Source organism: Anneissia japonica, unplaced genomic scaffold, assembly GCF_011630105.1.
Source record: "Anneissia japonica isolate Jap-2015-1 unplaced genomic scaffold, ASM1163010v1 scaffold2878_len565122_cov162, whole genome shotgun sequence".
NCBI lineage: Eukaryota > Metazoa > Echinodermata > Crinoidea > Comatulida > Comatulidae > Anneissia > Anneissia japonica.
Window position 1 is genome coordinate 126,149 of NW_022758092.1, and position 17,107 is coordinate 143,255.

General features: G+C 31.9%; 1 protein-coding gene across 1 annotated transcript in view; it reads right to left on the minus strand.

The window, feature by feature from the left end:
• Positions 1–586: 586 nt before the first annotated feature.
• Positions 587–17,107, minus strand: part of LOC117124988 (cleavage and polyadenylation specificity factor subunit 6-like) — a 20,036-nt gene continuing 3,515 nt past the window's right edge. Inside the window, exons 4-13 of the mRNA XM_033271337.1 lie at positions 16,451–16,620; positions 15,953–16,047; positions 14,926–15,114; positions 14,427–14,509; positions 14,039–14,126; positions 12,941–13,784; positions 12,621–12,745; positions 11,992–12,142; positions 11,028–11,308; positions 587–1,471 (exon numbers count right to left, since the gene is read on the minus strand). Coding sequence (XP_033127228.1) covers positions 11,050–11,308; positions 11,992–12,142; positions 12,621–12,745; positions 12,941–13,784; positions 14,039–14,126; positions 14,427–14,509; positions 14,926–15,114; positions 15,953–16,047; positions 16,451–16,620 — 2,004 coding nt within the window. The 3' untranslated portion in view covers positions 587–1,471; positions 11,028–11,049. The remainder of the gene's footprint in view (positions 1,472–11,027; positions 11,309–11,991; positions 12,143–12,620; positions 12,746–12,940; positions 13,785–14,038; positions 14,127–14,426; positions 14,510–14,925; positions 15,115–15,952; positions 16,048–16,450; positions 16,621–17,107) is intronic.

A 17,107-nucleotide genomic window follows, 5' to 3' on the forward strand; every position in this document is an offset into this window, starting at 1 on the left:
CCTTCCCCCTCATCAAACCTTCCTCCCGCCTCATTTTTGCTATCTGATTCAGTACAACTTACCTTTTATTACTGCAACAGTTTTAAAAATGTGACGTGGCCTGTCTAAATCGTTCTAAAGCTTATCTGTATTTTTATTAAGAATGTATACCATTTTAATTGTGTTGTCATTAATGTTTCACCATTTCCAGTTAAATTAAAAAAGCGTGTATAAAAATAACTGATTAAAATAAGTGGCGACTTCAGGGGTTCAGCAAGGGGCCACATAGGTCCTCCGGTCACAGCCCTTAACTAAAACAACAACAGTAGGAGCTGTATATTGAATATAACTATTATTTATGAAAAACGTCAAGTTTTTTGCTTACTTTGTGGCAAACAATTTTGCTGGTAGCATCATTAGTAAACAATGACTAAAATCAATACTGATTAATAGCAATAAAATGAACTCAATTACCATAAGCTTCTTTTCTGGTAAGGTATGGCATTTGTAACAGACTTGTCAATCAATCAATCAATTAATCACTCACTAATTAATAATTCTGACAACTACACTGCACCATGAAAAAAAAATACAATTATACAAATAATTATCTACCCACTAAACTGTACTTTTAATAACCAATTGATACTAACTACGGATATTCACAAGAAAAGAGTTTAAAAACAATGTTTATACTTTATCATGAAGTTTTAAATTGTTTTAATATGTTTTAATTATGAATAATGAAAGTTATTTAAACACATATTATTTATGCAAATATTATGTAATGGTAATTATTCCAATTTTTAATTTACTGAAAGTTAATGTAGAAGGGAAAAAAGAATTAACTGACAAGAAGATAAAAGAATATAGATTTCATAAACGACAGAATATTTTATAGAAATTTCATTATTTCAAGCATCGATAATAATGTATCGTCATGCAACGTTTTTTACTTATAACAAATGGCTATACTAACACGATCAAACTAAAACCTTCACAAAGGAAGATTTTCTTATAAAAAATGGTTGTTCCTACATTATCTATAGGAAATGAAAAAAAAAAGACATCATATTATATACAGAGATTGCAAAACAGTTCTGAAAAAGTTGGCGGCGCTCTTGATCAATATGAAGTAGATGATGGTCTTGGTCAACATGAAGTTGGTGGTGTTCTTGAACAATGGGAAGTTGGTGGCGCTCTGCAACAATTAAAACAGTTTCTTGTTGGTTCACCAAGCTTCTTTCTTGATATTTGCACTGTGTTTCATGTCTTCATTGGCCATAAAAATGTATTAACTCCTCTTCAATGTTCTATTAAAACTTGAGGTTCTGGATAAAAATACCACTTTCATTCAGTAATAGTAGTTGGTTTTTCCTGTTCAACCCAATCATTTCAACTAATTATCCCATTAATTTTTAATTTTTTAGTAAAAGTTCAAAACAGTTTTTTTTTACAAAGTCTTTACCATCAGTGATGTTAACTTGAAAACCTGCCAAGAAACAATAAGAATTCAAAAGGTTATTTGCTAATTAAGTCAAGGCTAAATTAAATTAAATTAAATACCACAGAGTTAAAAATATTTATAACATTGTAGTAGCTTTATAAATACCAAATCCTGTAAACAAGTCAAGTTTTGAAACCAGAATACCTTAAACATTATATACAATTATAAATAACAAATCCTGTAAACAAATCAAGTTTTAAAACCAGAATACCTTATCATATACAACTTGCATATCACTAGTAACTTGTTATGAACATTATTTTATACTTTAGCAGTTCCTTTCATCATTTCAGGACAGAGACAAACCTTTGCTACACGTAACAACAATTATTCCAACACAATAAAAGAGATCATAGTGTATAGAAAAAATAATGCAGTTAGCACCCTCTATGAACACTAATAAAAAATAATTTTTTATGATGATAATATATTTTCAGTACTAATAAAAATGGCAATAATTTAATAAACAGATAGAACTGAATTTTATAACAAACAAATAAGGTGACCCAAATGAAGAAAGAAGTTTAAATCAAATAATGTAAAATAGGGTGTAGTTACTGTTTTCACAAACACACAAAAAGATTTGCCTTCACAGTACTGTATAACCAATATTTACAAGTTTTAAAATATCAAAGAACAGAATTATCACAAATTGAAAACTCAATCACATATTAGAACTATTTTAAGTAATCTTGGAAAAATATACTTTTATACTGTGCGAACAATAACAACAAATATTTTCTCTGTAAACACAGAAAGTTGAATTTCAATTTAATCAAATATATTAGCTATTTACCTACAATAATGTATGTGACAGTGTCTATGTGTGAAAAAGGAATTTAATAATTGCAATCTATCTTATTCTAAATTTTATTCAATTATGATGTTACCAAACTTGTATGATTTGTGTAAGTATTCTAACAAAAAAAAAAAAGAAAAAAAAAAAAAAAATGTTCTTTTAATTAATGCTGCCATATAATACTGTAAATATTAATACAATCCTAAACATTTGGAATAATTAAAAGTAATTAAGGGCTGATACCCTCCTTAACAATACAATAAAAATAAAAAATAACATTAAGCGAGAGGACTATGAAATTCAAGTATTGTTGTCCACGATCCCTAAGAGATACTGCTTACACACCCATCACCTCTTAATGTTGATACATAAATATAAAGGTCTATATCCAAATTTTTATCTAATTATAAAATAAATAAATCTCTGTTTGTGCATATAAAACAATAGTTGTAAATTAAGTACAATTTTTCAGTAAACCTCAATAAAATAATTCAATATTAAGACGACGATCACAATAACCAGGGCAAAAATATCTCTCCATACAATTAAGAAGTGTACGCTATAAAAATCCTGCCTACAAACTCTAAATATGTCACAAAAAAAACTATTGATTGCTATAATAGTATAAGCAATTAAAACAAGGAATAATTTAAATTATTTTAAAGATAGTTTTAGTGAACTTTTAGCCCATCATCAGAAAAGAAATAACATTGTTATAAAAATATATAGTGCTGTATTTACCACAATTTTACCTTTGGTCTCCATCTCAAAGAGAATTCTAGACATAAATTTATGTTATAATTCTCTCCCACCTAAACAGACTAACTTCTATTGCTGATGCATTTAAAGACTCTCCTTAAAACTCATTTCTTTAATGAAGAATTATATTTTAAGCACCAGAAATTTGTTTCCCCTAACAGGCACTATAAAAACGTTATAGTCTTAAACATAAAGGTCTACAGATATGAAATGCATTGCTTATACAGTACTTAACAATACTGTACTTAATTTCTAAGCAATGAAGATATTTAGTTTTGATTTTGGTTGTCCTTAAGTTACGTATGTTTACCTCTTGTGATCTTTACTTTGAAGCTAAGGCTTTTGCTATAGTATACTGTTCCACCAGTCTTAAACCAATTCCTAATTCTCTTGGATGGTATTATAGTATGAATTGGATTGGATGGATTTAAACCTATGCAGTACTGTACTCAAATGATATTCAAACTGATCCTAGTCACAACTGAATTTCAACAGTTGATCTTGCTTTATTTATAAACATTATTCTTTTACTGAATATTTTATACCAGATATTTGGTATTATAATAAAATATTACATTAATTAAAGAGTCAGGCATTTTCAACAGTTTTTCATCAACAGAAATTTGGTTAAACAAGTAATAGACTATAGAATACTGCACTATGTGACAAACAACAAATTGTTTCAATTCAATTGGCAGGTTTGTTAATAACTAAACATTTATACTCCAAAGTGGTATCATAGTAATGTTATGTGAAAAAAAACCATGACACCATTTTAATTATTTAAAATTTGTATGATATGACATAACATATTCTATAAACCTAAATAACTTATATATTTCCAAAAATTAAAAATTTACTAAATTATAGAAAAATTAATTATAATAATAATGTCCTGCTAAATTTCCTGTGCAGTACATAGTACAAATTCACACATTGTTTTGAAGAGTCCTGAAAAAAGACTCAAAAAACGTAATTTTGATTTTTAAACCATAAATAGTTATGGACTTTTCTATCACCACAAAATTGTTACACACCTTAAGTCTGCTACATCCATAGATGTGTCTGGAAAATTAAATGGCATAAGCCTTTTAAATGTAATAAACCAAACCAAACCATGTTACTTTCAAAAAGGCTTAGTACTTGAAAATATAAACCAGTGATTTTATGGACTTCTATGTATATTCACAATGTTTTCGCTAAAGCATGATTGTATTTAAATACCTGAAATAATAATCTAGAATACAAAATACTTTTTAGAGTGGGTATGGGTTGTAATAATAACATTTATTGATAATCATCAAACCAATCATTTGAACTTAATTAATTTTTATTCTTCTCTGTTGTTGTTAAGCGCCTCGAGGTTGTGTCAACGTGAGACGCTATATAAATCCAGAATTATTATTATTATTATTATTATGGGTTAAATTATTAAATTAACATCCCTATATTTAACAAAAATAATAGTGGAACAATTACACATTGAAAAATGAGTCGCAAGATGGTGCCATAAGTTATTTTATAGCGACTGCTACTAAAACCAACATGAAAAACATGCCCAATTACATTAGCCTCCCGTAACGATGTTTCCTAATTCTTGGCCTTTTGTCTACACTTCTCATATTATATATGCTTCAATAATAATATGGTAGTTAAATGTTTGAGGAGAAAGTATTGCCCTAGACAGGATACTACTCCAACATCCTACCGTTTGGTTGTTCTATGAACTAAGATGAGAAATATGATGTACAGAAACTGAATTGTATTTGCATTTGGGTTAAAACTAATGACAATACATTTTGCAAAAATATATTTTGTTCATGTCTTATTTAAACAATATTTTGTGAGGGTGGTCCATCTAGCCTAAGCTGATCGATTTTCCCCCTGCAAATTAATGTCTGCAAATTATCTTAATGGGGGACTACTCCATTTCTCAATAAATCTTTTAAAAAAACTAATTATGTGGTAAAGACACATTAGTTTTAAGGCACCCCAAAGTCATTGAAAAAAAATCTCTAGCTACTATTCCAATTTTCAAGTATATTAACTGGATAAGGTTTATTTACTAACCAATTCAAAGTCTGTAATAAATAGTTAAAAAATGAATTTTAAAAAATGAGAGATGGTATTTCATTTACAGTAATTGTATTTTGTAGTCAAAATTTCTGGGCTGTTGAAATACGATATCATTCTAAAAAAATGACCCTTTGCTGTTTGGTAATGGTACAAATTCTAATTAACAATTCACAGTTTCTTGATTTATAATACCTTTGCTTAACAATGAACACGAAAAACTTAATAAATGACCAATCAGAATTATCATCTTGTCTGACACCAGAATTATCATCTTGTTTGACACGTTGTCTCACAAGCATACATGTTTATGTATGGTTAGGTTGTCATTTTGTAGGACCTTAGAAAACAATATCCAATAGGCCTAGTGAAATGGTTAATTAGCTATGGTAAGGAATAACCTAAAATAGATTAAAATAGCATGCACCACTACTTCAACATACAAATCCAACATTTTTTTGTACTATATGATATGCAATATCAGAATCAATTGAAATACTTTAAATTTATAGGATAGAAAAAAAACCTTCATAAAAAATTTAACAAAATGTCTTTGTAAAATAAATGTTGCTATCCCATAATTTATCAGTATATCAGTTTCTGAATATGATGATATCAGTTTTTGTTCACTCTTAAACATTTGATGTTTATCAAATTTAACTGATTTTAAATGATTTCTGATTTATCAAAACTACTTAACAACTAGGTATGGTACCTCTGACCTCAACACACAAACACGATTGTATGTGTTTAATTGTTGTCATAAGGAAATTTTAAATGAAACTTAAGGTTACACACATCAACAGGTAGAAAAAACACTTAAATATAATGTAAAATGTCTTGTCAGTATCTAATTAGTATTAAAATAGGTACATTTACCGAAGGATGGAGACATATTTCAATCAATCAATCAACACAATCTGACAAACATGATTAAAATTTGTGAAGCACTCTATAAAGGGACCTCTGAACACTACAGTGCGTGGGTTCTTGGAAATACTCAATGGCTTTATACGAATTATCAAAACAATAAGAATGTTATAAATTATTTTACACCATTACACAATTTTTCTTTAAATGTTCTTGTAATGCCAACTGCTGTAGCATTATTATGAGCTTTTTTATATATTTTTTTATTTATGTTACATATCATAGCTGTTTGCTATTTTATAAATTTACATAGTAATTAGTAATAATGAGTCATAGATTACCTTGAACAACTTTATAAAAACAAATACAGTAGACATTATAGTACTGTAGTTATATTTCTTGATTCCACACATCGATAACAAAAACTGAACATGAAAATAAACTGCATATTTACTGTTCTATATAAATGAGATGTTTTAGTTGATAAATAGCTAATTCTATGAGGTCTACCAATACCAATAAATTATTAATCTAAAGAAAATTGGTACCTATGTACAATAAAGCAAGTCAGATTGAACAGTAATTTATTCAAAAATTCAACAAGTTTGTTTGAAATACTAAATCATGTACTGTCATTTTTTTGTATTCATTTTTATATTATATTTTTAAATATAAAACTAAACATTCCAGAATAAATATAGCATTTCCATGTCTTATTTGTATTGGGAATGAGATAAACATCTTATTATCATATTTGTTTGCAAAAAAAATTCACTGCAAAAAAGCTTGTATATTTTATTAAATTTGAATCGTCCAAATATATATTACATTATGTTAGAGGAAACAGACCCACTGTTACCACATGCTCCTGAAAAATCCACAACTATCAATAAGCTTGCAAACAAAAATATATTAATTAAAATGTTAAAATGTATTCAAGACTCTTGCATGCAAATTTATTATCTAGAAAAACAATTTCCATATTCATACATATTGCAAGAATGAAAAACCCCAAAAGCAGGTTTTGTTAATCTAAATAATTTTTATTCCTTAATCTAATTTTCTTCTTATAATCTAATAAATATTAATCCCTTAATCTAAATAATCACTTAATCTAAATAATCACTTAATATTAATCCCTTAATCTAAATAATCACTTAATATTAATCACTTAATCTAAATAATCACTTAATATTAATCACTTTATCTAAATAATCACTTAATATTAATCCCTTAATCTAAATATTCAATTAATTTTAATCCCTTAATCTAAATAATCACATAAGTTGTGTCCACACTATCAAATTTTATGTGACAAATTTGTATAATTAATGAACCCATATATGGACATGATGCTGTTTATATTATATTACACCCAAATATGGAAAAATCATTTATTTGTGACAACAAATTTTGATACTGTAGTCTCGACAAAGCTTCACCAAAAACCACGAAAATTTAACTCCAATAAATCATAAATACTGAAGTGAAGGTAAACAGCTATTAACAAAACGAAAGTATAAACAAAAACAACGAAATATTACAGTAAATTTAAATTAATTAATTTGTTAGTGTAAAAAAGAGCAAAATTGAGGAAGTCTATAGCTTAAAGAGATACTGTGTTATAAAGTTGTACAATAAAATTTACTAATTGCCTTGCTTTGACCCAATAAAATTTATAACATGTTGTTTGATCAAGGATCGCTGTGTGTGAAAGCGTTTTCTTTTATAAATCTTTGTAAAGTTTCTGAGATTTCATAAGGGTCCCTTGTAATAATATAAATAGTTTCCCTGTAATATCTCGTAATCTTTACATGCCTTGAAAAGGATGGTAAAGATTACAGGATGCAATATCTAGATTTTTTAGTCAGTGTTTTATTCATAACTTGCACCACAATACAAAATTAATTACCCACGATAATTATGAAAATATATCTGCTTTAGCAATACTACTACTCAGTAATATCTCAGAAAACTAGACTAGTATAAAATGGTTACATTTTGTGTACATGTGAATTGGGTATTATTACCTTATACCCTTAGTAGACAGATACTTGGAGTATGTATTATACTCTCTTATCTGAGATTAATCAGTGGACCTTTTGGTTTTAGTAGACGTCTTTTGAAAAGATTCAACTAATGAGACCACAAGACTTGATATCAAGGCAAATCAAGATAAATATACTTAATTAATATTAATTTTATAACTTTTTTAATGAAAAAACAATGTTCACACTAAATACCATTGCATAATGAATACTCTTCATAAATTCTTTGCATATACTCTTATCCATAGCAAAAAGACTAAAAAAACTTACCATTGTCTTTAGAAGATGATATCATATAAATAAGCAATCCAATGGTTTAATTGGATTTTTCATTCAATTCATTTTTCTCAATTTTTACTAACGACAGTATGCTATATTTAAGACAGCAATTATAATGGTTTTTTTTTTTTTTTTTTTTTTTTTTTAAAAACACAACATATTTCCCCTTAAATTAAAGTAGATTGTTTCATCAACAGCTCATATTAGAGGAACCTGCTGTTGTGATGAGGGCCAAGTCTTAAGGTTTCTTAACCTTGACCCTTCGGGATGGAATTTTAAATAACACATTTGTAATAAATATATTACTTGTCAATGTATGGTGCACGATTACACACATATGGTTGTATGTATACCTAAGTGTGAGTATGCACTATACATATTTGTATGATTTATCATATAATTATACCATCATATTAAATATACGCTGATTAGGTAAATGTATCAACATCAACATGTACAAACATGCAATGTGCCTGTATAGCCAGACAAAATTTTTATCAGACAGACTACAGTGTAGTGTGCCGTCCTCTTAGAAATACAGTACTTCATCAAACAAAGCTTACCTTTCCATGATTATTGGAATTTAGACTCTACTTAAGTCTGATTAAACACTGAAAAGTCTGAGAGATAAAATTTGGACAATCTATGCCTGGGTTTCTATCAGTCATGGTGAATGATATGGTATGTACTGTTTGTTAAGAAAAGGTTTACAATTGTTCTCTTGCTGATAGATGCAAAGAGATATACACCAGACCTGGGTATAGAACCAATAAAATAAATTTGTAGTATATTGAAGATATACTAAAAACATTGAAAACCATCAAAATAAAATTGAGATAACAAATTATAGTAAAACATATCCGACCTTAGTATTATTCTAAATTGCACTTTAGAAACAAAAATTATTATAAAATATGTTATTTGTCTTAGAAATTCTATTCTGACCATAGAACATAAATACTTGCAATAAATACTTAATAAGCTTGTATAAAATAATAGTTTACAAATAGATAAATGTATAGATGACACACACATAGGTAGATAGACAAAAAGATATAGACACAGTAGTAGATGCAGATAGATCAATATAAAGAGCATATAGACACAAACACATCCACACAAAACTATACTTTTAGCAAAAAAAGCATTTTTTTGTTTTTCTATTTAAAAGTCTCTTACAATTTTACCATTACCAGAACATATTTTGCTGCCTGGAATGGAAAATGCTAGCTTTCTTACAGTGATGTACAAATGTGGTCATAAATATACACAGATTGATAATTAGAAATATTCATTAATAGACAGACTGTCAAATTAATCAAAACACATTTTTCTAGTATAGTTTAAAAGCTTCTGTTAGTTGTGATGTGACCACTTATTATAGAGTAAACGTTATAGCCTGTTACATTTTATTTCACTAAGTATAAATGCAATAGAATAACAGATAACAAATATTAGAGTTGCAGTAGCTTTCTTGCATGGAAATTGAAAAATTATAATAAGCAATTTTGGCCGTTTTGGCTACTTATAGAACATGGTAGCATTTTACAATTAGTGCTTTTTCACTACGTACAATTGCAATAGAATAACAGATAACAATTTAAGAGTTGCTGCTGACTTTCTTGGTTTGAAAATAATAATAATCAGCAAAAGATTAAAATTTTAGGAAATATGAGTTTTAAGACCTCAATACATTTACCACTTTGCATTATGAATTAACAAAAAAAGAAAACAAAGTTAATGATGATATTGATAATCATTATTATGATGATGATGATAATGATGATGATGATGATATGGCGAGACTTTCTTTATACCTTCTTTAGTGAACCCGCCGACTGCAAATATTGATGATTTCAAATAAAATAAAATTTTATTTTTGACCAATTAGCGCCACAAAAAAGTGGAAATTTCAGAAAAATTATTATTATTATTTTTATTATGCCCTATGCTGCCTTGAAATCTCCAAAGACAAGTTATGTTTATTTCTTCCTAATTATATAAATTTGAAGCATTTAACCATCCTACTTTAAAATCCCAAATAAAATTTTATTTTTATTTTCTCCTCCTTTTTTTGGCAAACCTATTTGATGAATAAGAAAACAAAATTTTATTTTCATTTTTATTCCTCCTCCGATGATCTTTAAAAAAAATAAGTACGCAAAACAAGGAATAAAAATTGTCTCACCTAAAGATGATAGTGATAATGACAACGATGACGATAATGATGATGACCATAAATAATATGATGGTGATAATGATGATAAAATGATAATGATAATGATGGCGATATGATGTTGACAATGAGAATAGATGGTTGTAATAATTACAAAAATGGTGGTGATGATGATGACGATGCTCCTGAAAATAAAGGTGACAATGACGGTGTAAACAAATACTACAATAAAAATTCTTGTAACTCTGTTAATTCAACTTACCAATACCACAACAATTCAAATATTTTGAAGTATTTCTATAACATATTTGTGACAAGAAATATTTTTATATACCAAGACAAAATAAAAATTTGTTTTAAAAACACAGACATCTACACTTGAAAAATGGTATTTCTTTTTATTGCAGATACTTTTATTAAAAATCATGTTATTGAACAATGGAAAAAATGTAAGCATCCACCTACCTTTCTCTGACTTACCTTCTTCAGGAAGAAGGGGAACAAAAGCCTACGAATATGATTAAACTTTCTACTCACCCATAAAGGACAGCAAGAATACTTAACGACGTCTATATTCACGATCACGATCTCGTTCTCTATCGCTCCTGCTTTCACGTTCTCCTCGCTCACGGTCACGATACTCCCGATCACGACTTCTCTCCCGGTACTCCCGTTCTCTGCTCCCTCGACTGCGTGATCGTTCACGTCTCTCTTTGTGACGGCTACTCTTCGATTCTCTCGAGCGGTGACGCTCTTCACGATCTCTGGAGCTTCGATCACGATTTCTCTTACTGCTGCTACTGCTTGAGCTAGTATTACTGAATGAGGAGAATGTATATTACAAGATTAAGTTACATACAGGTTTCTCTCTAATTAAATACCACTTTTCCGGTCTCAAATTCACTAATGTCTTTTATCTTTATTATTCTTATTAGAGACCAAAGCTGCCAAAGACCATGGAAACCCCAATCCTAAAAGTGGTCTTTAATTGGAGGGAGACCTGTTTTTTTAATTAATTTTGTATTGTGAGTAGAGTAATTGATTTTATTAAATGTAATCCTTATTGTCATCATCATCATTTCAGCCGTTGTCAACACACTGCAGGGTGAAACCACTGACTTCTGTGTAATTTTCATCCACAACAACATGCCGGCAAATCCTAAAATTTCATCTCTCCACCTGGTTTTGGGTCTTTCCCAGACCTCGAGTACCTTTCTTGGACTCCATTCAGTGGTTATTTTCATCCAACCATTATCATTTGTCCGAGTAAGCTGACCTACCCATCTCCATTTTTTGGCTTTAACATCCTGTAAACTATCTTGAACCCTTGTTTGTTTTCTAATCCATTGTACAGTTTTCCTACCTCTCCTCATGATGCCCAACATGCATCCTTCTATTCTTCTTCTGTCTTGTGACAATGTGATATTTATGCGAAATATATAAAGTTGGAGAAAAACATAAAAAAAATTATGGATTAAGTGGGATTTTTCTATAAACTTACGCAGCACTTCCATAAGATTTATCCTCTATTCCTCTGAGACAATCCTGCAGGGAGCTGATGATAACTTTACAGCGGTCATCGGAGGCCACTTTGGATTGCTTGATGAGGGAGATGGCGGTCACCAGTGTCTCAATGGCTGAAGCGTATTCCCCTACAAAGGAAAAAATAATTATTTAAGTTTGCAAACTTTGGGTTGGGTTTGTTTGCATGCAAGGTTTGCTCATGGGAGGGGGGAGGGGGATTTTTCATCTTATCTTATTGTGGAGAATGGCAAAGAACACTTCATAACTGCAAGGAAAGCGCTATACAAACAAATAACAAAGCCACATATTACGTTTACTCACAGGATCTCCTGTGGAATTGCAAGCTGCCACTTATATGTAAATGAAATAAAAAAATAAATAAATACAATGAATTAATAAAAATAAAAAGTAAGTAATAACAATATATGCACAAAGTATCTTGTATATCTTGGTAGAAATCGCTGAAAGGAATACTAAACATAAAAAGTTGAATAAACATAGCACAGAGATGAAAATATGGACTACAACTTGAGGTGCGAGTCTTGCCTATACCAATGTCAAATCATCCCCTGACCCCATGAAGGGCTAGAAATTGATGTTTCTTACCTGAGCTGGCATCCATAACTGCTCTTGAGATGGCACTGCTGGAAACTGTGCGATTGCGGCCCATGATTTCTTCAAATTCAGTTTCACTAAGTGCCGGAGACGGCGCTGGCGGAGGATTATCACGCCTAAAAATGTCAAGATATTTTTAAAAATTCTGTTATTACGTAAATTGGTGAATGACTATTAATTGTTGATTAGGTTGATTAATTGGCATACACAATGAGGACATTCAATATAGTGTTTTTTTTTTGGTTTCTATTTATAAACCAAGTATGTAATGATGAGCAACCTTTTGTGTGTTGAATAATAGGAATCCTTACCGTTCTGGTGTCTTATACTGATCATCAGAATATCTTGGTTGAGCTGGAGGAGGGTATCTATCTGGTGTTTTGTATTCTTCTTCTGGGTAGCGTGGCTGAGCTGGTGTATAACTTGCTTGAGACGACGGCGGAGGGCCTTGGCTTCCATGAAAAAAAGCTGGATTGACATGAGGTGCAGGAGGGGGGCCTGGATGAACTGGTGGTGGTCCTGGATGAGGCGGAGGAGGACCGGGATGTGGGGGAGGTCCTTGTGGTGGTCCTTGGTGTGTTGGGGCAGGGCCTTGAAAGTGCTGTTGTGGAGGACCAGGGAACGGTGGCTGTGGAGGTCCTTGATGCGGAGGCGGAGGTCCAGGATGATGAGGCGGTGGTGGTCCAGGATGAGGTGGTGGACCAGGATGTGGTGGTGGTGGTCCAGGATGAGGTGGTGGTCCTGGATGCTGTGGTGGTCCACCATGTGGTGGTGGTCCATACTGTGGTGGTGGAGGGCCTCTCTGTGGAGGAGGCCCACCAGGTCCTGGAGGTGGCGGTCCTTGCATAGGAGGTCCACGAGGTGGGCCACCTGGTCCTGGATGTGGTGGTCCCCCAGGAGGACCACTATGAGGAGGACCATTGTGAATATGTGGTCCTCCATGGGGAGGTGGTCCACTGTGATGATGGCCCCCATGAGGAGGCCCACCATGAGGTGGTCCACCATGAGGTGGCCCTCCATGTGGTGGCCCTCCATGTGGTGGACCTCCATGGGGTGGTCCTCCATGTGGTGGGCCAAATGGTGGTCCACCAGGAGGTGGCCCACCATGTGGGGAACCACTAGGAGGTCCATTGTGAGGTGGTCCACCAAATGGTCCTAAAAAGAAGTTAAAAAAAAGTCTAGTTGTTTAAATTGAATACACAGCATCAAAATATCAAAGTGTATATCTAATTTGAACAAAAAACAAACACAATTAGGTATTTCATAAGTCATCTTTAAAAATACATAATTTATTACCTTTAAATGTAAAATAAATATACATTTGAAAGTTAATTATACTGCACAACTGGAAAAAATAAAATATGTATAGTGGAATCTATTAACATATCTAAACAATATGATTAGCTTACCAGGTGACCTTTGCGGTGGTCCTCGCTGATCTGGGGGTGGGGGTCCACGTGGTCCACCTGGGGGTGGTCCTCTCATTGGTCCAGGAGGCTATAATGGGTACAAAAAAAAAACAAAAAACACAATCATTAAAATGCAGATGCTACAGCCAAGTCTTCACACAATTTATAAATTGGAATGTTTTGGAAAGTGGGGAGGGGGAGGTGGATTTAGTTGGGGTGGGGGATTTAGTTGGGGTGAAATGCTTCTGCTATTTAAAACTAAATAATTCCTTGAAGATCTTGAAATTAGTTGTACTGGTCATTGGATTAACTTCTCTATCATACAGACTTTTGTGTAACCAACTTAATTTTGCTTATTAACAACAATCACACAGATCCAGTTACTTACCCCCATCTGTCTTGGTGGACCTTGCATTCCAGGAGGAGGGGGCCCTCTAGGGGGTCCTTGGTGTCCTGGGTGAGGTCCACGAGCTGGAGAAAAAAATTCATACGATCAGTAGGAAAAAAATATTTAGTTTTTTCCATTAACAGGGTATGTTGAATTAAAATATACAGGGTAATAAATTTCCATTTTCAATGTATATGTGTATCAATTATATTACCCATTAAATTATCACATGGAAATAAATAATCATAAATTTCAACGAGTGTAGCCTTTTTTTTTTTATTACCGTAATTTTTATAATAAATACTGAATAGGTATGTCTGAAATAAGCATATATCAGTAGTCTCATCAAACACTGTCCGACAGACAAAAACTTGAGAGTGAATAATGCCCAGCTATTTTGGCTGTCAATTTGTTGTAAATGAACCCTGACACTGAAGTCGGATCTAGACAAGCATCTTGGCCACAAAGCTGCAGCTCTTATTAAACCCTTTTCACTTACATGGAGGGAAATGGTCCCTTTGTGGAGGTCCATTTCCTGGCCCTTGATGTGGATGGTTTCCTTGAGGAGATGGTCCACGCTGAGGCGGCGGGAAACGCATCCCATCATTATGATGTGGCGACGGACCATGTTGACGATGGTTGGGTGGTCCGTCACGATGATGGCGAGGTGGACCATCACGGTCATTAGCTAATAAAGCAAGAAAATTTTAAACATTTCAAAAATTGCAAAACAGAAACTTGTACCTGTATCACAATGCAGATAATACAGATGAATATATTTATTTATTTTAAAAAAAATTTATAATTTTATATTTATTTATTTATTAGAAATTATATATTAATTATTTTAAGACTACTTAAAATAACATTTTTTTACCTAATTTTACAAGTAGTGCTCCTCAATTACCTATTTATTTTTGAGCAATGCTGCCACAAGTAGTACATGTTAATGTTATATATTTTGTTTCACTGTATGCATATGTTTGTATGTTGGTGAAATAAATGATGTATAAGGTCCTGTCCAGACAATCAAACTCTGTTTGACTAAGACATGTGACATGCCTACGGTCATGATGACATCACATCATGACCATATATAGGCATATCATGACCATATATAGGCATATCATGACCATATATAGGCATATAATGACCATATATAGGTATATCATGACCATATATAGATATATCATAACCATATATAGGCATATCATGACCATATATAGGGATATCATGACCATATATAGATATATCATAACCATATATAGGCATATCATGATCATATATAGGGATATCATGACCATATATGGGCATATCAGGAAAATATATAGGCATATCATGACTATATATAGGCATATCATGATCATATATGGGCATATCATGACCATATATGGGCATATCATGACTATATATGGGCATACAACAGTTTTTAGTCAAAGAACAAATTATTAATCTGGACAGAGTGCAAGATACATAATCTATTATAAAAATTTAAAGTTGAAATGTGTTTACAAAGTCATACTTACGAGCTCTAGCCTCGCCTTTTCTGGAGGCTGCCTCAAACTGCGTCAGGCTTTGTCGGTTGCACTGTGTCACAACCGGCTGCTGACCGTGCAATTCTCTGTTAAAAAAAAGATTATTAATTTGTTCACATTATATCTGTGTACTAATTTTAATAATCGCTTATCTATTTTTAAATAATTGTAATTTATCATGTAAGTGTAAAACTAATTGTTCTGTAAATTCAGAAAATAATGTATCTTGTACATCTTGAATCTATGAATAATTTAATGAACTGCTATGATTGCAATGTTGAATAATTAGGAACTAAATATGGGCATACTCTATCATAATACTGTCTGTCAGACTTGATCAGACTTTGATCAAACACAAGTGAAATGCTGGTGAGAGCCCTGTCTTTCCGTTTATTTTACTCATTTTAAATGAAATGTTGAAAGCGATGTTTTTATATCTTTTTTTCTTGATTGAACAATGTTTGTTAAGTATTCAGTGAGGATACTTACTTCTTGGGCAATCCATTCATTATGACTCGGTATGACCCATCTGATCCAACATGCACGGTAGCAAAACCTTTAGACTGTCCGTTGGCACGATTCTCATGGAATTTAATCTCAATCAGATCATTAACCCCAAGCTCTGATATAGCATTGCTCAGATCTGCATCAGTAGTCCACTAGTAAGAGAACATCAAAAAATATAAATTTAAATAAATATAAATATTAATATTTGTATCATACTAATTGCGTAGCTATAGTTTTACAGCTAGATGCCCTTCCTGCCACCAACCTGGAGGACCAGGGACTGTGCTTCGTGTGACCTCTACGTATTTGGGTTGTTTGGCATGGTTGAACCTGCCAGGGGTTATGACCTCCGGACCCTTGCAGGGTAACTCCTCTACAAGCGACAGGGTAACAGTCCACCAGCAAGAGAGGGAGGCCAAAAGGAAGGTGGAGTGACTGTGTCAAGGACATCATAAAAGCAGCAAGGATGACAAATGAGAAAGCAGTAAACTGGTTGAGATTAGTAATGTCTCTCTACTGTACTCTTGTAAACCTAATATTTAAAAACACAATTTGCTGAACAGGGTATAAAAAAGTCTTGAATAGTTCACACTCAGTGGTGGCCCTAGGATATATTTTCTGGGGGGGGGGGCTGACAGG